Here is a 21262-nt window from a genome sequence, read left to right on the forward strand (position 1 = left end):
CTCACCTTGGCACCTCCCCTTGAGGCCCTGCAGGGAGTTACTCCAGAAGTCTATCTCCCGCTCACACTCCCTGATGGCCCTCAACCTCTCCACCTCCTCCTTGAGCTCCGCCACCATGCGGACCAGGTCATCCACCTGCTCGCACCTCACGCACGCAGTTTCTCTGCCTCCCGCCGATGGCAGCAACAGGCTCAGACACTCCATGCACCCGGTGACCTGAACTGCGACATTTTTTAACGGGTAGTCGGTCTGCGTGTGTACCGACTTTCTGGAGAGCGCGCCGTGCCTGGTGGCGACCATTATCGCCTAGTTACAGCTGTTGTTAACGAGGTGTTGTTTGTGTGTAGGGGGAGCGCTCTGCCCTTCCTGCGCGTCCTGCCTGCGCGAACTGCCGCGCTAACTGCCGCGCCACTCCCTTCTGACGCGCCACGCCCTGTTCGCCGCGCTCCTGGTCGCTCGCGCTCCCTAGGGGCTGCTTTTGAACGGCTGGGGAGGGGGCGCTGCTGGCTCCGCCTTCGCCTCGTCAGCCTCCCTCACGAGGGCTGCCGGGTCCTGGCGGCTCCCTCAAGTAGGCTCGATGCCGGACAAAATTAGCCCTGCCTGGCCCGATCCCCCGCTCCGCTGCAGAACGCGTCTGCCCCGGAGCCGATCGCCTCGGCAAATGGCAGTGAAATGGCGGTGGGTCCCGATTTAAATAGCCCACCGCTGACGCTGCTGGCTCCGCCTTCGCCTCGTCAGCCTCCCTCACGAGGGCTGCCGGGTCCTGGCGGCTCCCTCAAGTAGGCTCGATGCCGGACAAAATTAGCCCTGCCTGGCCCGATCCCCCGCTCCGCTGCAGAACGCGTCTGCCCCGGAGCCGATCGCCTCGGCAAATGGCGAATATTGTTCCAGACTATTAGACCCTGTGAGGAGGGGGTGGCCAGTGTGCTTCCAGGCTATTTGTGGCTACTGCCTTACTGATTGAGGAAGCTAGAAAAGTCACTTGTAGGGCACCTCTGAAGATATATACTCCACATAATGTTAGGGGAGTACTCCAGCAGAAGGCTGAAAAATGGTTAACTGATAGTAGGATGCTGAAGGATGAGGCCATCCTGATCGACTCCCCTGATTTAGAATGAAAAATAACTGCTGCACAGAGCCCTGCACAATTTCGATATGGGGAACCCCTAACAGAACTACAACATAACTGCGTGGAAGTGATTGAATTGCAAACCAAAATCCGACCCGATCTCGAGGAGACAGAATTAGAAACAGGGGAAAAATTATTTATTGATGGATCATCCAAAGTAGTAGATGGAAAAAGAAGATCAGGGTATGCCATTGTAAATGGGGATATGGTCCTAATAGAGTCAGGACCACTCAGCGCTGCCTGGTCCACTCAAGCACGTGAACTTTATGCATTATTACGAGCCCTAGAACTATTGAAAGGAAAAAGTGGCACTATTTATACAGACTCTAAATATGCTTATGGAATAGTCCACCCATTTGGGAAAATTTGGGAAGAAAGGGGACTCATAGGCACACAGGGAAAAGGGCTGATTCACCAAACTTTAGTTACTCAAATATTGCAGGCACTGAGAGGACCTAGGGAGATTGCTGTGGTACATGTCAGAGGACATCAAAAGGGAACTGCCTTCCACATAAGAGGGAATAACCTAGTGGATAGAGAAGCTAGGGAAGCAGCTCTTAGGAAGCATGATGTAGTCCTCACCCTACAAGAAACGGATAACGGAAAAGGGACACAAGAGAAAAAGTATACAGAAGCAGAAATAAAAATTATAAAGACCATAGGAGCAGAACTGAAAGAAGGAAAATGGATTCTGCCTGATGGAAGAGAAATACTGCCAAAGGAACAAACTAGGTGTCTACTTTTACAGCTACACCTACAAACCCACTGGGGAACAAAAGCATTGAGTGATCAATTTCTAAAATTTTATGGGTCTGTAGGAATATATGAGATAGCCAAACAAACCGTCCAAGGATGCTTAACATGTCAAAAGGTGAATAAGAAGGTGATTAGGCAAGCACCTGCTGGAGGAAGACGAATTGCATATCGACCATTTGAGAGAATACAGGTGGACTTTACTGAACTACGAAAGAGACGGCTAGAAGAACGGTGGAAAAGGGGTGGACACATGCATCACGACTAAAGGGACCCGTAACAGGAACCTGGAAGGTTGAGTCTACTTCTGGAGATCCGAAAGTTAAGCTTAAAAGAACTTGAAGCATATCAGGGCATAGCTACCCTTTGGATGCTAATTGTATGTATATTAAATCTTGTACTGATTAGAATACACATTGGTACTGGGCAAGGTATTCATCATTCCCAGGAGATTTCAGAGGTTCCGCAACACTGCATAAAATAAAAACCCATTTCTCACTTCTGCTGAAGGACGTGAATATTAAGAGTAAAACCTTCCAAAGGCAAACAAACAAACAAAAACCTCCAGACTACAGGACCGCTCGCAAAGATATGCCATTTAGAAACCTCTCCTGTGATTAGGACACCTTCTCCAGCTCCCAGAGAAAGTGTTTTTTCCCCTCTTGCTTCTGAAGCCATTGCACTAAAAAAGCAAACGCATCTGTCTCCTTCCACCTGCTGCTCTGAGAAAAAAGGCATAAGGGCGAGTGGGGAACAGCCAATGTTTCTCCAGACAGTGGAGAAAAACGGAAAAACATTCTATAAAGGAACACAAGTTCTCCTTGAGGCACCAACCTGCATCAGAGTGATATGCTCAGTGCCGATCATTAGTTCTGTTCGTGACACTGGACACACAGTATGGAATTGTACTAATTTAAATCCTTCCATTAAGTACTATTAGTAGACAGATAAAACTGTAATGAACTTCCATAAAGTCTTGTCTTAATAAGACTGTGCTCATTTTACCTCATTTCCTCTGACAAGCTGTTCAGCTGGCTGGCTGTGAGGGACTCCGTGATGACTTCTCGATTGACTGAAGGCATAGCTCCAGGCATCTGCAATTAAAACGCACAAGTCAGCAGACAAAAAAATACTATTTGTAGTAGTACTGAGGACTAGTCTTGTCAGAATGTCTCCATTAAATAGTAAGCAAGACCGCTGTGAGTTGTATGCATTATCTACACTTCAAAGATAACCCCAACTCACCCCCCAAAATCTACTTTATGAAATTAGGAATTTTTATCTCAGCTGAGCTTAAGTTGACAAGTTCTAATGTAAGCTCAGGTCTGCAAATTCTAATGGGATAATACGACAAAGTCTTATGATCACATTTGTGCTGTGTTTTCTCAGTATTTCACCTGAATTAGGAACACAATAAACACTTCCGGATACATCGTAGGTGAGAAATTCTCGATGGAGCAAATCTATGTTTCAAGCGATCCATTTGTTTTAGAAAAGAATATCTCAGAAGGTTTAACAGGTTCAACTCGGCAAGTGGAATCATCAAGTTTCAGTCCGTTTTCTTTAGATTCAGTAACTAACCTAATAGCACCATTTAGTGAATCTGTTTTTGGCAGCTCATGCTGGGATCTTCCTTTGTCAGCATTCTGACAGGAAGAGTTGGAATGCTGCAATGTACGGACTACCTTTCCAACCAAAATTCCATTAGAGGACATTGCATTGCAATTCCTTTGAGATAAGCCCTTTGACTCCTCCTCAGATTTTCCTGAAGATTCTGCACCATAAGGGACTGTGTTATCAGAGCTGAGTTTAGGATTTTCATTCACTGTTGGCTCCACAAAAATTTCATCAGAAACTTTTTTGTTTGTTTGCATTTGCTTCATTTGCATTACCGAATTTGTAATTGTGGATGAAGGAACAGCCTGGTAGAGATCTTCATCCTCCACAGCACTGCTAAGACAGTCAGGCTGTGACACAGTCTGACGAGCAGGCAATTTATTGTGAATACTGATGGTGATCTTCTGTTTTCTTGACGTATCAGTCATTGAAGGCCTGGTAATTGCCTGGTTTTGAACACAGGCCATTGGTGGTGCTGAAGATGGCCTTTTTAGGGTGACACCAGTGGTCTTTGCGTCCTCTTTTATGGATCCATTTCCATTTAAACGGCTTGAATTCTGTATTTAAAAAGAAGAAATTGCAAGATGGATTAACGCAAACACTGCATGTAACATTTTGAAGCACAAAACTCTCCTACTGAGTGTTTCTACAAATGGTCTTAACACCTAAAAAGAAAAACACACTGCCCTTTAAGGATAAATGCAAGTCCAATAAGCGTATTCAATTCCTGCTTTTGGTTTACTGCAGATTGGTATCAAATTAACATCATCTTTGAAAACCAGCCAAGCAACTTAACATTACCTGCTGCTATTCCCAAATATATTTATTTTTCCCTTTAAACATACCCTGAAAAGCCTGAAATAATTGTTCTGGTGCTCAGGAATAAGACAATTAGTTTTCCCTGTCTTAGCTAAAGTGACGAGAATAGGAAAAACAAGTCCTCTTTTAAATGATTTGAGGATTAGTACACTCTGCTTAAATTGTCAAAGAGCGTAGCTCTCTGTGCTTTAGAAAGCTGTCTTGGAGGTATAAAGTAATGGAGTCGCATGGCTGCACAATTTAGCAGTAACCACTGTTTGAATGACTCTGGCTGTAGCATGAGGGCTGTGAAGAAAGCTGCAGCATGGGAAGGAAAACAAAACTAAGATGCCGAAAACCAAACAAAAAACCCCACACCAAACCCCAAACCCACTAGCAGTTTGGTGCCGTTATCTGCCCTCCCGCTTCCCTGAATTACCTTAATCATATGAGGAAGAAGTCGTGGTCCCATAAATCCAGCCTGCTTACTATTAGCCCCCTGCTGACCAGGAGGGAATGAACAGGGATAAGATGGTGCTGGCAAGTAAAACGCACGTTCTCCAAGTGTCAAATCATAGCGCCTTCAGAAAAGAGCAGTGATCGTAGTTTAGTTTTTCTTTCAGCCTACTCTTGGATTAAATCCCATCATATAATTTTAGATGAACAGCTCATACGATATGGAAGCCTTCTCTACAGAAGGCTTCGCCAAGACTACAAACTGAAAAGTAGAGAACAGTCTTCCTACTAAGACTATCACTTGCACAGCAATAATTCATTCTTACACCACAGATGACCTTCATTTCTCTCCTTCTCTAAATTAGCCAGCTACAGATAACACATAGATAGCAATTTACACAAGTGCTGCAGTTTAAGGCCAAGCAACAAAAGATAATAAACGACACAGAGAATTTCAGGTTAGACAGAACTGAATTAGACAAATAATAATCTTCTCCCCGGATAGCAAGAAAAACACTTGCAAAACAGAAAAATATCAATAACGGGAAAGTAAATCTCTTCTGAACACATTTTAAGATTTGTTATTACCTGATATAAAAAAGTATGTAAGCTTGCTGACCAAGAACTCTTTTAATGTCAGTACGCACTACTTTAGCATCATTCATCTGATACCAAAGTCCATTACCAGCCTGCAAATAAAGACAACGATTTCTTTAGGTGAATTGCACGTTTTCCAAATGAAATCACGGATAGGAACAAAATACACACACGTCAAATAAAAATATAATGAAATCTTTTTCCCTAGAAACAGTAGCTGCTAGTCATGCTTTAATTGGTTTGCCAGCACAACCTTTACCCTGTTAGAAATGCTGTTGACTTCTACCTTTACATAGCATATATAGTGTCCTGAGTGACAGCTGACACCGTGATGTACCAGCACCGCATATAAGGCATAGAGCAGTGGTTCTCCCATTGACTGCGACATGTAGGCTCTCAGGTCCAAATACTCCGGATATTTCACCTCCTAAAGAGACACCAAGAAGACAGAAAAATTATCCCAGAGTACTTCGTGGACTAGCCAGAGAAAAACACTTCCAAAAAACACAGACTAGAATTTATTTCTAGAATATATTTCTAGAATATATTTCTTGATTCACTACAAATAAGTCTTCCCATAAACAATGGTTAAGACTAGAAGTTGCAGAGAACTGTTTCCTGATGAATCAGCCTTCTCAGAGGAAAGCATATGCTTCTTGTCAAGCGGGAACTTTATTGATATTAAGAGAAAGAATAAGCCATAGTCGTTAGTCTACAATTATTGTCTGAAAATATTAACAACTTTCAGCTTTGGGGGATGTCCCATTACACAATGATATAGTTGCATTACAGTGGTAAATATACCTTGTTGATCTTTCCACCTGTGAAATCTGCAAATCTTTTCAGTGATATTGTGAGAACCTGGGAAGAACGGTGTATGGTAAATCTCTTGGACGCAGGAACCATCTTTTTACACCTTAAAAACAAGCAGAGATAAGTGTTTGAAGGCATCTTCTTTTTTCGCCCCCAAAACAAACTCCTTTTAATGTCTCACGCATGCCTATGCTATTTGAATGATATTTACTTGCATAATAGGTTGGTCTTTTTTCTTTTCATAAACCCATGCACTGCGTGTCAGGTTTGTTAATACAGAGAAGAAGGTCAATTTTCCCAACAACTCAGAGCATAGTGGGAACAGGAATCTCTCACGAAAGGGTATTACCAGGTTGGATGGCAAGGTACCATTTCTTGGTCTACAAAAGTGGCTATTTGAACTCCAATCCTGGAAACATTCTTTCAGCTTTCAAGGGAAATACAAATACTGAAAGCGGAACGAGAGAGACTTGGTCCCCAGGACTAGAAATTGCAAATAATCTCCGACATAGGTCGACTATCAACATCAAAAATACAACAGAAGCACATGGTCATTCTACAGGAGGGAGACATTTAACAGTAGGAAGTCTTCATGTACTGAGCTTGTCTGGAAAGACACTGAAACCATCTGCCATCCTTTGAAACAAAATAGTTCAGTTTGACACATTGCCCGCTCCAAGGTAGGACCTACGGCATAAGCAGTGAAAATTAGCCACTAGCCCAGAGAACAACGGAAACTGGGCAGTTTACATCAAGAAAAGTACTGTCGAGAGCTAATAAATAGAAAGAACAAAAGTAGCTCTTTTTGAATTCTGATGGCAAAATACAAGCCAGAGAATTGCAAACCCATAGGGAATGCCTATGAACAAGACTTCCCCCCTCCAAAGAAACAAAAATCCAAGTCTTTTATAAACTTCCACAAAACTTGTAAGTAGATCCAAAGTTTAGAGGTAGTCCAACAGAGTCATGCAACATAGAAAACTGACATCTAGGATTAAGACCTAATCCGTCAAAATCTTACTCGCTACATTTATAGCAATTCTCTCCATCCAGCTCTTCAGGTTTCACAAAGAGTTCCAGAGCTCTGCTAACAGACGAAACCGCCTAGAGCAGCGAGAAAGAAGAGCGTAAAGTCACCGTAATTCAAAATTCCAGAGACATACTAGTAGTTTATAAGAGAATCTTACTAACATACTCAAGCGATCTACTAGGAGCACTGTGAAGAAGGAGGCAGAAAGAGCATGCTCAGCATTGACCTCACCTGGAAGGCATTTGACTTTGGAACAAATACTTTTCCAGTAGCCTAGACAGCATCTATAGTGTGCTTTGTCATCAATACTGGGGACAAATTCATCAGTCTAACAATTAGATGTATATTGAGGTAGAACAACAAAGAAGTATGACAGCATTATCATTTTTGCAGAAAGAGAATTCCTTCCCCTTAAACCCAATGCAAATGTGGAGACTATTTACATGGGTTCCACGGAAGGACAAAGTCCAATCCACTTCCTTAGCACCACCAAGCTCTTATGTTTTAACATTATATGTGGTTTGGTTTTTTAAGTTAAACAAGTTTAATTTAGAAAGTTATGCATGTACTTAAACATCATGAATTATATTTAGAAAACATCTTACCTTTATATCCAAAGTGATATCAAGAAATGCCTCATACGTATCCGAAACTGCTTTGCAATTCAAGCACTTCACTGGAAGCAAAATATAAATGCTTAACATTATGTGAAGGAGACTAACTGTCCAAATTCAAGTTGTTGACAGATACTACTTTAGACAAACTACAGACTGCTTTACTACCGACAAAAGACACAGATCAGTTCTAAGGACAGGAATATTTTTTCAAGTACCTCTCGATCTTAGAAATCCTCCAAATATTTGATGAATGATGGTGGTAGCTTGAGAAGATCTGTCCAATCTGGAAATAAATTATAATCAGACCTCAGAAGATTTAAGGCACAGAGTTAACTCTTCAAAGAGTTTGATGAAAACCAAGGATGATGTAGACTTTCGTTGCTGATAGTAAATAAGGCACTAAAAAGTGCTAGAGATCATTTCTGAGAGTAAATAAAGGACTAGAAGGTGCTAGAGAATGTATGAAAGTGAACTTGTTTATGCTTACTCGGTGCTTCCGTTCAAGCACGCTTCCTGCATAGCATCAACAGTATAGCGCAAGAACTCGTGTGCGTCTTCTTGACTGCCAAAATGGAAATGTTGTCCTATTCCTAAATAAGATGATAGTATTGACCCCATTTAAAAATGAAATCAATCTTGTATTTCTAAAATCTCTCTTCATTTGAGTGTTAAAACCACTTATACACATCAAATAATTATTTGAAGATTACAAGCTATCGAAAAGAAACACATCTGAAGCCACTTACGACTGAGATTACTGATAACATGCGTAGGCTTGATGGCATCAACAGTGCAACGCAGGGCCTGGTTAATGTGAGTCTCCATCGTGCACATCATGCAAAACTCTTGTTCACGACCTGAAGAGTGAAAGAACAAAGCATCCCAGTCCAGCGAAATATCCATAACTACAAACATCTAAGTACAATTTAAACTACAGATACAATATCCACTCTCCTTGCTACATTCTATTCTCCCAAGATGCCAATGTCCCAACAGTCTTGTAACATTTCATTTCACACAACTTTACAGAAGAAAAATATCCACTAAGCCTGTATTCAAATGCATTTTGTGATGAGAAATCTAAAAGACTACTGCAAAGTCGCAGTTGTAAAGGCTGACAGGAATGTGAACTCCACAGGCTGCAAAATGTATTACTCTCCAAAATTACTACTAAATGCATTACTGTCCAATGCACTTCATTATTCCCATGAAGCAATAAATGATCCTTTAATAAACAAACAAACAAACAAACAAACAAATAACTAAATAAATAAAACATGGTGCATTAATTGCACTCCATATGCTATTCGGAGCCCACTGCTAATACGGTGCTCAAAGCCAGCTGCTACAGGTAAAATCAGGCAAATAAGCTTATCTCACAGAATCACTGCTGTTCTTTCACCTTCAGAGCTATCCAACAGATTCAAAATACTGTTAGAAAGTACTCACATGACTGGCTGTGCTCAAGAGAAAGCATGTAATTGGCAAGTGGGGGTGTGTAGGTCAAACACTGTAGAGTAGCATTAAGAAAACATGTGTTGCCAAGATTGTACAGGCCAACTCCAACACTTTGTGTTTCTCGCCAATCCATACAAATCTTCTCAGGTGGAAAAAGAATGCTCTGTGGTGGAGCAATTCCATCATTAACGACTGCAAGAAAGTTAAATTTAAAAAGAGATCTTGTTTGTTTGTTTCGAAGAAAGGTATTTAAAAAAATACTATTCTGCAGGAGCACCTAGAGGAGCTAGCTACAATCCAAACCAGAAAAACTTATTGCAGACAGCTTTAATACCACCAAATTCAAATTGGCTGGTCAACACAATGTTTTGGGGAAAAAAAAACAAACAACTTTAGTCAACCATTTTAATTTTTCTAAGGCAAGGCTAACTGCCATTCTGTTTGTAGCACCTAATGCCAAGTTCCTCTCCATCTATAATCTTTAACCTGATTAACTCAACTACTGTTTTTTTCCTTATTATAACTTAAACCACAAACTTAGACTTGAAATTATACGGTAAACACGTAAAAACTAGGAACTAGGAATGACGGTACCCCTACAGATACCAGATTTTTTCCTGAGCAATGTTATCATTCAAAAAACCTGTGAAGAATGGAAGCTGTGAATAGCAACCATCAAACACTTTTCTTTGCAAAACAGAAAAGACATGGAGGAATCTGTGCATTACAAAAAGCTCCCCATATTTCTCTGTTGACTGTAAATATATCAAAATTAATTTCTGTAACATCAGTCACTTCAGTTGCCTTAGGGGATTCGCTTTTCAAGTCTTTGTTCACAGTAGTCCCCTTCTCTATCAGTGCAACAAGTAAGAACTGCATTTTCTACTTTTGCTTTGAAGAAAATGGAGGCAGGATAAAACGCACACTTACTTAGATCTCTTGGGGCAAAAGCCTTAGATTTTTCAGATGATCTACAGTAAATACCACCTCCACGTCCTTGGGCCACAGAGACTTGGCTTGAATCTTCTGCAGGCACTATCCGGCCCCAGTTTGCGGTGCGTGACATCAGTATTTTAGTACTTGGTTTCTTGGATTTGCCAGACCGCCTTGAAGAGGGCTTTTTAGGCTTTGAAGATTTGGGCTTCTTAGCTACGGTCATTGTTCACATCTGCGACAGAGACAGAAGTTCTGGTTGACGTAAGAATATCAAGAAGCATTCCAAGAAGAAAAGAGTAGCAGAAGTCCTGTCACTTAATCTCAAAGAAACAGCCTTAAGAACTAAATCGCTGGTATGAATGATTTAAAAAGAATCCCCAAACTAAACACACAAAGTGAAAATTTCCATCTAAACTCTATCAGTATTACTTTTCGCTTCTGCAGAACTAGTGGCTGATGCCATTTCTTTCCCTTCCGTAGGATTTTAATCCATTACAACTCTGGAGTCTTTTTAATATAAAAATGTAGAAGACATTCTCTGAGGGGAATCAGTTATTTATTGATTTCCGGAGTTGCGCAATTATCTGTTAATTAGTACCTATGATCTAATAGATAATTGTTGCAATTATCTATTGCTGACATGAGCAACGGAACACTATTACTTCACTGCCTGCGTTTTTCTGTTTCGTCTGCACAAAGGTACCCAGAACTCACTGCTACTTTTCTTCTGTCTTTCCAGGGCTCGCCCTCTACCTCACTGTCTACTGCACCAGTCATGAGGGGTTTGTTGTGATTCTATAATGAGCCTAGCTTTTAAATACACCTTTCATGGGCGTCACTTGGTGATAGCAAGTTAATTTCTGAGGGCTCCTCAGTCTACATCATGTGGTCGCTTTTTCCAGGTGAAAAAGCGGAGCCGTAAGTGGCAGTACACTAAAGCCCTAGCATGTTGAGATCCAAGAGGAGAGATGTTTGGCCCTCCTTTTCACTCCTGGGAACCATATACCTCAAAACCCACAGAGGATGGTCTATATCTCAGAGAAATCTTGGGAAAGGAGAGCATGAAGAGCATGTTTGCAAATTTATTTCTCCCTGGGCTTCTTCTGCTTCTCCAAGAAAGACGAGTTTCAATATAACTTTGGCAGCAGTACTTCTGCTGTTTTACTCCTACCACATTTAAAACTCCTACAACAAACTGAAAAGTTAGACTAAAAAGCAGCTCTTTCCGTTCTACTTTGTAAAGCTGCACGTTTTCCTCATGCAAAACAACAGGGGAATGTAAGCTAGAAACGGAAATGCTGAATGTAAAACAAAACAAAACAAACCTCAGCCCTCCAGGACAAAAGCCAATAACTGCTACAAAGTCCTTTTTAAAATGCTGATTAGGTTTCAAGGTGATACCGCTTTAAATAAGCATAGCTGTGTGTCCATAGGCAGAAGCTGAATAATGACAGGATGAACTTCTATACTTCATGTTTTGTTACTGTCTTACTGTAGCACACAGGGACTTGTTACCTTTAGGGAAACCACTAACCTCATGGAGCGTTTAAAACATAAGCTAGTTTGTTATACCAAAACGACGGAGAGAACAAAGCATAAAGTGCTTTCAGATTTCTAGCACGCCTTGATTGCTATCCATTAAACTTCAGACACGTTAAACAAAACACAGTAAATAAGAAAACTCCTAGTCCCACAGCTGGCAAATTGTGTGCAGAGGTTGTAATTAGAACTTTTTTTGCCTTGACGTTTTACATTTAAAATTGATTTTAAATCCATTCTATACACACTTTCCATTCCTGAAAAAACAATACGCAAACCTGACAAATGCATTTACATGAGAAATGAAGTCGTCCTTGTCCGATTGGAAGACTAAGGTGACAGCACCTGGGCTCAGGGATAAGCTCTGATCTTCACCAGTGACAGCTCCTTTTGTAGGACTGAAAGGGAAAATGTTTCAGCAACACATTGGAAACATACTTAAGGGACGAGAAACAAAATCAAGACTGCAGTGAGAAGGAGAACAGAAAAACAATACTGGGGGGAAAGGAAAGGAAAGGAAAGGAAAGGAAAGGAAAGGAAAGGAAAGGAAAGGAAAGGAAAGGAAAGGAAAGGAAAGGAAAGGAAAGGAAAGGAAAGGAAAGGAAAGGAAAGGAAAGGAAAGGAAAGGAAAGGAAAGGAAAGGAAAGGAAAGGAAAGGAAAGGAAAGGAAAGGAAAGGAAAGGAAAGGAAAGGAAAGGAAAGGAAAGGAAAGGAAAGGAAAGGAAAGGAAAGGAAAGGAAAGGAAAGGAGAAAAAAAGGGAAGGGAAGGGAAGGGAAGGGAAGGGAAGGGAAGGGAAGGGAAGGGAAGGGAAGGGAAGGGAAGGGAAGGGAAGGGAAGGGAAGGGAAGGGAAGGGAAGGGAAGGGAAGGGAAGGGAAGGGAAGGGAAGGGAAGGGAAGGGAAGGGAAGGGAAGGGAAGGGAAGGGAAGGGAAGGGAAGGGAAGGGAAGGGAAGGGAAGACCTTGATCTTTATACTGACCAATGAGATAAGCCTTACACATTTTTAAGTTTATTTTTGACAACTGATTGAGGTGTTACCAGGTATTAAGTACGATTCAAGAGCAAATATTAACACTACAAAGAAGAAATCCGATCCACCACCACTGTTTCAAAATACATCCATTTCTCATTTGGAGATGACGTCTCTCTGACAAGGTAGTAGAAAAACTGTAAATACCGATAGAGCTTCCTCTCCCGATGTTCCATATGCATACCGATGCTGTTCCTACACCTACGCTCTGAGCATAAATTTATGTTGACATGAGTGACAAGAGAGGGTGTTACTCCTCTCTTTGTTTGCCTTGAGAGACACACCTCTTGTCCATTGAAAAGTAAATTCAAGATTCCAGATCAGTTAAGACAGTTGCTATCCCCCCATTCAGAGTTCTGCAGCAGCACTCTTCAGATGTGTTTAGCAGTCTCTTTAGAAAATGTTATCACTTAGGACCTGTTTCTCAGTAGGTCCACGTTTGGCCTCCGCTTAGCAGAGAGTCAATCCCAGCTTAAGCTTTCGTACAAGAGCCCCTTCACGAAACGGAGTTGAACCCTGACATAACTGAGTTGAACCTTTAACCTTGAAGCTTCCTTAAAGAAGAAAGCAGCACCCAGGCCAGGAAATAGAAATTAATCGTCACTTTACCCTGAAATGCAGTGGGCTATTCTGTGCTGGCAGGATTGCTGCCGGGCTGGCCGACGAGGCGGCGGGCAGCTCCCCGGGGCCACAGGGCCTGGCACAGGGAGCCGCTGGGGGTCTCCAAGGTCCGGGAACAGCGGCAACAGCGGCAACAGCAGGGACAGAGGGGACAGCAGCGACAGCAGCAGCCACCTCAGCCGGGGCCGTCTCCACAACCGCCACAACGGCCTCGGAACGCCGCCGAACTCGGAGCTCCAGCGTGACGCCTTTTGAACCTGGCCGCGCTGCTCATGGCTAAAACCAGAGCGTTTCCTCCGGCGTGTGTTTACTGTCGGTGCCGGATCGGCCCTCACCCCGAGCTCTCCCTGCCGGGAGGGCTTTGGGGTTGGGGTTTCCCTCCCGCCGCCACCGCGGACAGGCCCCGCGCGCAAGGGGTCCGCGCTGGGGAGCAGCATCTCACCCACGGTGAGAGCCTGAGGGCACGACATGAAAAAGCCCCGACACGAAAAAGCCACGACATGCGGCCGAGGCGGCGGGGAGACGGCTCTGAGGGAGCTGCCACTTCGCCCTGCCGTCCTCCCCTCCCGGGCTGCCCCGCCGAGCCCCGTGCGCCTCAGGTGCTGCGCTGAGGGGGTGGCTGGCTACTGAGACAGCTGCCCAGGGCACTGCTCATGGCACCGAGCCTGACGGAGGTCAACAAGTGTTGAACAATGCTCTCAGACATCGGGTCTCACTTTGGGGTGGTCCTGTGTGGAGCCACGAGTTGGACTTGGTGATTATTGGGAGTCCTTTCCACCTTGGGATGTTCTCTGATTCTAGGTCAGCAATCCAGTAGCTGATGAGAAGTGTGGAGTCATTCAAAGGGAAGAGAGAACACAACACTTCTCATTTGCAGAAGCGGCTATTTGGTAACCAAACCGACGATTCCTTTGCTTCTAGAGCAACTAACAGCAGGGATCCGCTTTACAATAGAGGGAAAAGAGTCGTTGGCATGTCATGTGAAGTAAGCTTCAAATCCCAGAGGATGATTTTGTTGGAACTTTATTCAGCTGAAAACACAGAAGCCTTGCTTTTGCTTGTGTTAGTTACAGCTCCAGTTTACTTTGGTTGGGAGGGAAGGCATTCCAGGCTAATGTGCTGTACCTGTTCCTTCAGCTCATTGTCCATAAACGGAGGAGCAAACGAAATCAGTTTAATCTCCATTAAATGCAGCAGACAAAGCGGAGTAGAGGGTGATCTAGCACTTAATTTTTCCTGTAAGCAGGAAACCCAGAACTCAACAACAGTTTTCAAATCTTGTCCTGCAGTAAATGACCAGGTGAGTGAAGCTTGCATTTAGAGGATGTGCTCCTACAGTAGATGGAAATAGCTTTTCCTCTTCACAAGTGCAACTGAGTGGTGGACTGGCAGCTACGTGGTTAACTAGTTGTGCCAAAGGGGTTGTGTTGAATGCACAGAAAAATATGCAGGTCCCAACAGTAAAGGGTTGTCTGTAGGCATGACACTGAGTACAGATGTTGTCCGCAGGTTCGTGCAGAGTGCACCACGCCAATAAGCACCCAGAGTCGGAATGCACATGAAGGTCTTTTAATTATATAATTACTTATAGAACTCTGCAGAGTCAGGTACTTGGCCATCTTTCGCAAAGCAAGCACACCTCTGACTCAAATCGCCATCATTTATACACAGGAAACTTGTGAAAACTCTCTCTTTGGCTCCTTTGGATTGGTTATTACAGCTCATCTAACTTATCTCCACTGAGCTTGTGCATTACAGAGGAATACCGGGGGGGAGGGGGAACAGGAGAGGGGGGACACACAACGAATCCCACATTAGCATAGATTAGCATTTTGACAGGTGTGATTTTTAATGTGCTAATGACCCTTAATGAGAAAAAGGTTACTATAGGTCAGTCTGGAGCTCGTGTTCTCCTTCCTGTTTTTTCCCTTTTAGCCCTTCTCTTCCTTGCTTCTGCTAGCTCAAGGCTACCCGTCTCTCTCCTTTATTTTCTCAGCTAAAAGACTGCACAAGCTACAGGCCTCCCTATTTGCTTCAACATTTCCTTGTTTTTGTTTTTTTTTTTTTTTTTCCCAGCTCTGGGACGACACAGGTGTGGTTTGATATTTGCCAGTATAGCTAAAACTCACGCCAGTCTGCTCACGCACAATAAGTAGTAAGATTTAAGGACTGGTTTCATCGGCTTCTTCCATACTAACATCCTTCTTATGTTTTAGATATGCTGTAGTTAAATCAACACTAAGTTACTACTTGTGGAGTAATCGCCTTAAGTGACTAGGCATCATAAGCACACCTCCATCCCAAAAGCTACCCGCCTCCAAGGTGCAACCACCCCTCACTGAGCACGCCCTTGGAATTTCTCAGAGCCTGTACCTTTAAACGCAAGTGAGATCATTTCTACCAAGCACAACCAAGATATGCATGACTAGAGTCACTCAAGCTCCACCTTAAAGATAGAAAATAATATCAATTGCTTTAAGAGAAAGGGGATGTTAGGGAAGATACTATCAGGAAGGATTCCTTCTGACATCACTCGACAGGCTGAGCCTCTCACTCCCCCACCCCCACTCCATTGGGACGCCGTGGGGTAAGATCTGAACGCTTGCTTATACCAGGCGTCTCTGTGGAATCTTAGAAATCTGTAGAGTTTTGATGCTTTTTAATGTCTTAATACCTAGGCTGTGTGCCTGTGCATTTCATGCATGCTAGCTTGCTTTTGCAGACAGTGAATTTATCACTGACAATCCAAAGAACCTGTGTACCTGTCGCCGTAAGAAATTGCACTTAATTGCATTCTTCCTAGCTGTGAGAGTTCTCCTTGAACGCGACTAGAGCGAGGCCGTACTGCGTTGTTGGTGAGTCCGTGACCGTGATAGTTCAGCACCCTGAATCTGACGGGACCCGTGACGGTCAATCGGCTACACCCCTTAATGCGACACTACTAGAGGAAGAAGATGACAGGGCTTGCATGCACTGCATTAGGCTTTGCATGTGAAAACACCCCGAAATAATTTCACGTGCATTTAACGTTTTTAAAGGGAAAAAAACAGGAAGGTGTAGTCTCTCTGTAAGCTACAGCCCTACATAGTTAAGGCATCAGCATTCATTCCTTTGCTTGATAGCAAAGTATGAACATACAGAAGAGTTAAATATTTTCTTTGCATTCTTAAAGGCGATTTTTCAGACTTGGGCTTCAGTTGTTGGAGTTGAAGAGATCAGTAGACATCCTTACTTTTACGTTAAGACCAAAATCTTTATCTAAGATTGTGTTATCTAACGCAACTAAACTCCCACCCCCATATGTTTTTTTTGTAACTTCGGAACGATCTTGCTGCAGTCCTACTCCGATGGTCTTTCAGTAACATGCAGACTGCCGTGGCAGATTCTGTTACAGTGCTTTTCTATTGACAGGGTGCATAACACTCAAGGTAAAGCCCCTTAAGTGTTTCTTTGGACCCTGCTGCTTCTGTTAGTACTCATTTTTTCACAAACTTGTTGAACCTGAGCCGTGCCTACTGAGCCAACGAATGCTTTGATGACACAGTATTTTGTCAAAGCAGTTTTGCTTCTTGGAGCTACAGAAGCAGCTCTGGCTACGTGATAGGGAATTGTGCTGCATTGGCAAAACCAGACTTAGCTACAGACTTACAACACTTGCTAACTCGATCTATTTCAAATCTCATTTTAACTTTAAAGGACAATCAGTTTTGTGGCTCCTGTCTTACTAATTTGCCTTGTTTTGCATGGAAGGGCAGCCTGTGAATGTTTTGCTTTATTGCATGCTTCAAAAAAAAAGGCTGAGGAAGAGACTGGAGGAACCTTTTCTATTCTATGGACTTTCCCCCGAGAGGGTGGAATTGCAGGCTACTTGGATGAATGTTCGAATATGAGTAAGGGAGCAGACCTCAGCCAAAGGAGGTGGAATCCTTGCTTAATAGTAAGTATCAGTGTGGGGACATCTTTGCTTAACGGGAGCCATTTAAACTCTTCATAGAAACAAAATAAGCTGGACATCTTATGCTTGGAAAGCAGTATGGTTACACAGCTGCTAACATAATGACTTGAGTCTTCTGCTCTGCAACTTCAGGTTTTGTTTTCAAGCAGTGCATACATCAGTTTAAGCTTTGGACAAGGATATTTGCAATGCAAATAGTGATAAACCAGAATCAGTGGCGCTGACGAGTGTAATGGTGAAATGCAGCAAATCAAGTATTCCTGGAGAAATGTGAGATTACAAAACTAGTAAGCCATGAAGCACTTTTGTTGTTGTTGTTGTTGTTGTTTTTTAAATCAATTCTTATATGCTGAAATAGCACCTTCAAGAAAATCTGTTTATCTAGCCAGGTAACGGTGTCTCCCTGTAAACATGAAGGAAATGCCAGGAGCAGCCATAACTCTTTGCTGTCAAAATAAAGAGCAAGTCGAGGCCAACATCATGCCATAGTGCAAAGGCTTGCTAAGAAAGATCATTCTAAGAGGTCTGCAAGAAAAGATGACTTACTTTGTCATAAGTTTGTCAAATAGAATGGACGAGTTAGTAGTCGAGTACCGACTGTGTCCGACTCTACAGCTGCGGCGCAGCTCCAAGTCCCTGTTTTCTCCGTGGACTCGTCTCACAGTTTTTGCACCAGCTCTACTCCTCAGTGTTCTGGTGACTGATACGCAGAAACAAAGGATTTTGAAACAGTGAAGATGGGATTCTCCTTATTTCACCGTTGCTCTTGTAAAATGGAAACAGACAAACAAAAAAGGCACCCTGAAGTGGATTGAGTTTTCTTTACATTTCAGATCAGAAGTTGTTGTCACAACCACTGCATTCCACTTCTTTATCGCTCTGCACGTTTAAACTGTCTACTTAAAACTGGGACCTGTAGGGAAATTTTTAAAGAGACTGAAAGCTAGCCAGACAAAAACAAACGTGCAACTTTTGTTCCATGCAGGAGGGAAATCTACTCCAGTTATTTCTGTCTTGGAAAAGTGAGAACAATCAACACCTTTCTCTAAGGTGTTTTCACTCCATTCATGTAAAACTGTATCTAACAGTGCTCAAAACAAACACTATGACATTGCAAGCCTCTTCCTAAGAGGTGTATGTTTGATTACTCTGTTTATGCATGCAGCACTTCCATTTCCTGCATTATGATCTAACAGCTCAAGGAGGTAAGAATCGTTTCAAGAGAAACACCCAAACACCACATAACTCAAACTCGTGCTTTTTAGAAAAAAGCCTGCCCATTGTTTACCATACAGCACCCTTTGGCACAGGTTTGTTGCTTGCACTGTCATTAAAAGAGACAAGAGGACAAGGGGAAGGGAAGAGCTACACCACTGTGCTGGTAGGATCACAGCTAAGGTTTACTTTTGTGGTTGCCAGCTATAAAACTAAGTTTGAACTTATCAAGTATCGATTTACTTTGCACAATTAGAACAGTTTGCTTTGTGCCTACCAAGCTGCAATTTACACTGCTCCCTCCCCAAGGAATTCATAAAATCTCCTATTTGCACCTACCTCTCTTCACAGAAAAGTCACTGAGGAGTGAATTCAGATGACTACAGAAGGCTTTGGGGCCAAATGAAAGCGATGGAGTGACCAAGTGCCATCCTCTTCAGTAACCAGCGTAAATAGGTATCCCGGGGACTTACAGCCACTTACCTGTGTTATATTCTTTTTTTCGTTCCAATTTTGGCTTTCTCAACTGCCTACATTAAGAAAGAGGACAGGGCAGAGAAGGGAGAAAAGACTTGTTGTATTAGACCCATCAAGGATGGGAAATTTCACCATGTTTACAAGCCAGTGCTCTATGGTATACAAAGAGAAGCCTGTAGGCCTCACGCAGGATCCAGATCCCAAGTCTGTTGCGTGCCATATACACGCGGTTCTGTATGTACCCACATTTCCTAGCTTGCTCATGTTGAATTCTCAAAATTATGAGCAATAGCACCCAAGTGGAAAAGATACATGTCCTGGTTTCAATTAGGACAGAGTTAGTTCTCCTCCTAGTAGTGGGTAGGTTGCTATGTTTTGGCTTAGAATGTGTGAAAGGATGTTTAGAAGAGTGCTGATACCACCCCGATGTTTCAATTGCTGCAGAGCAGTACTTACAACAAGCCAAGGACCTTTCGGTGTCTCACTGTCCTACTGGCGATCAGAATCGGCGCACAGCAACAGCTGCGAGGGGACAGACTCAGGATGGCTGACCCCAACTGGCCAAAGAATTCTATGCCTTATGGCAACACGCTGCACCATGGATAGGGCGGGGCAGCCGGGCTGCTAGGGGTTACGCTGGGCACTGGTCAGCGGGTAGTGAGCAACTGCATTGTACATCACTTGTTTTGTACACATTACTAGTAGCAGTACTATCATCATCATCATCATCATTATTATTTTCCTGTCTTAATAAACTGTCTTTATCTCAACTCGTGGGCTTCACTTTCCCATTTCTCTCCCCCATTCCAGAGAGGGAGGTGGGAGGGTTGCAGAAGGGCTGTGTGGTGTTTAGCTGCCGGCCGGGTTAAACCACAAGAACACCTCAAAGGGGTTGGGAAAAAAAAAAACAGTTTTTTTTAGAAAAGCGGGAGACTTTCACTGAGAAGAGGGACTCTAGTTTTAAGGTACTGGTACACCATCAGCATGCTCATAGGCCTCTGCTGATTTTAGCCGGAGGTTTATCAGGCCACAACTCACTGCACATGCTTTCTCTCTTGCTTTTCAATCTACAAATCGAACAGAGATTGAACATATAGAAATACAGTACCTTGAAAAGCATCTCCTCTTGACATTTCCCCTCAGTATCGCCATACTTTCTTCAAAGCTGGAGACTGAACACCGCAGGATGCTTTTGCTCATTGATCTTAAACGGTGTCCGTTGAAACATTCAATACTGGGAGAAGAATAATCCTAGGGAAAGAAGGAAACAAGAATATATTTATGTGAACCACGTAGATTCAGATAAAGAAATTCTGCCTCACGCAAGTTTAATTGACCCTCCTGACTTGGTAGTGGGGCAACTAATGGCAGGCAGACACTGAAACGCTGCTGTGCTCAAGAAAAACCTGGAGAGAAAAAAAAAAAAAAAAAAAAAAAAAAAAAGCTTTCAAAACTAAAGCTTCCCTCTCCCCACCATTTTCTTGTGGATAACTTAAGCTTAATATCCTTGGCAAAAAGATATTGCAGCAAAACCTTTCACATAAACTTAGTGTTTCGTGAAAAACAACAACAAAAACTTTAAATTCAATTGGAATTTTTTTCAATAAATTCAATTGGAATTTAAATTCAAAACTTTAAATTCAATTGAATTTAAATTAAAAAAACTAAACTAATTAATTTAAATTAAAAAAAAATAAATTCAATTGACTGTTCAGAGGAACAGTCAAGCTTGACATTATACATCCTAGAATTAAAATCTAGTTTGAGTTTTTCTCCCATCTCCAGACCTTGCTAAAGATGCTTATTAGGAGCTCTGTCAAAAAAAGTGTAAGGCTTGTTATATCAAAGCTTTGAACCCTTCTTACTGCCCTTGACCTTCTTCACATTGCTGCTCCTACAAGGGTGAGTACTATCATTTTTAGTATGGGAGGGAAGCTGTGATATTCTTGAGTGGGGGGTCGTTCTGTTTACAAAATGAAGTTCCAGTAAGAGTACATCAAATGAACCAACTTTCTTTGAACTTTAATTCATCGCTATATTGAATGAATGACCTCTGGATTTCTCTCTCCCATTTGGAAGTCAATTTGAAAACAAACTACCTCTGCCATAAAGAGCCAGGCATCAGAGACACCTGTTGCGCCTCAAGAACAGAGAAGGTATTAACGACAAGAGCAGCTGAATAAAATGCAACTTGCCATTAGAAATGGGTGTACTGGCATCTA

General features: G+C 42.6%; 1 protein-coding gene across 1 annotated transcript; it reads right to left on the reverse strand.

Annotated features, from left to right (window-relative positions):
- Positions 1-1655: 1655 nt before the first annotated feature.
- On the reverse strand, positions 1656-20257 carry LOC311428351 (ubiquitin carboxyl-terminal hydrolase 42-like; the record flags this gene model as incomplete). Its single annotated transcript, XM_084539863.1, has 19 exons — positions 20149-20257; positions 19047-19093; positions 17895-18113; positions 12039-12130; positions 10199-10436; positions 9260-9460; positions 8557-8667; positions 8298-8400; positions 8026-8093; positions 7799-7869; positions 7185-7267; positions 6155-6266; positions 5637-5777; positions 5342-5442; positions 4737-4878; positions 3775-4056; positions 2888-2976; positions 2296-2353; positions 1656-1712 (listed from the first exon to the last, which is right to left on the reverse strand). Exons 5-19 carry the CDS (start codon positions 10425-10427, stop codon positions 1656-1658), a joined length of 1848 nt encoding a protein of 615 aa, XP_084395989.1. The 5' UTR covers positions 10428-10436; positions 12039-12130; positions 17895-18113; positions 19047-19093; positions 20149-20257.
- Positions 20258-21262: the final 1005 nt, after the last annotated feature.

Source organism: Aythya ferina (assembly GCF_964211825.1).
Source record: "Aythya ferina genome assembly, contig: HAP1_SCAFFOLD_46, whole genome shotgun sequence".
Classification (NCBI taxonomy): Eukaryota; Metazoa; Chordata; class Aves; order Anseriformes; family Anatidae; genus Aythya; species Aythya ferina.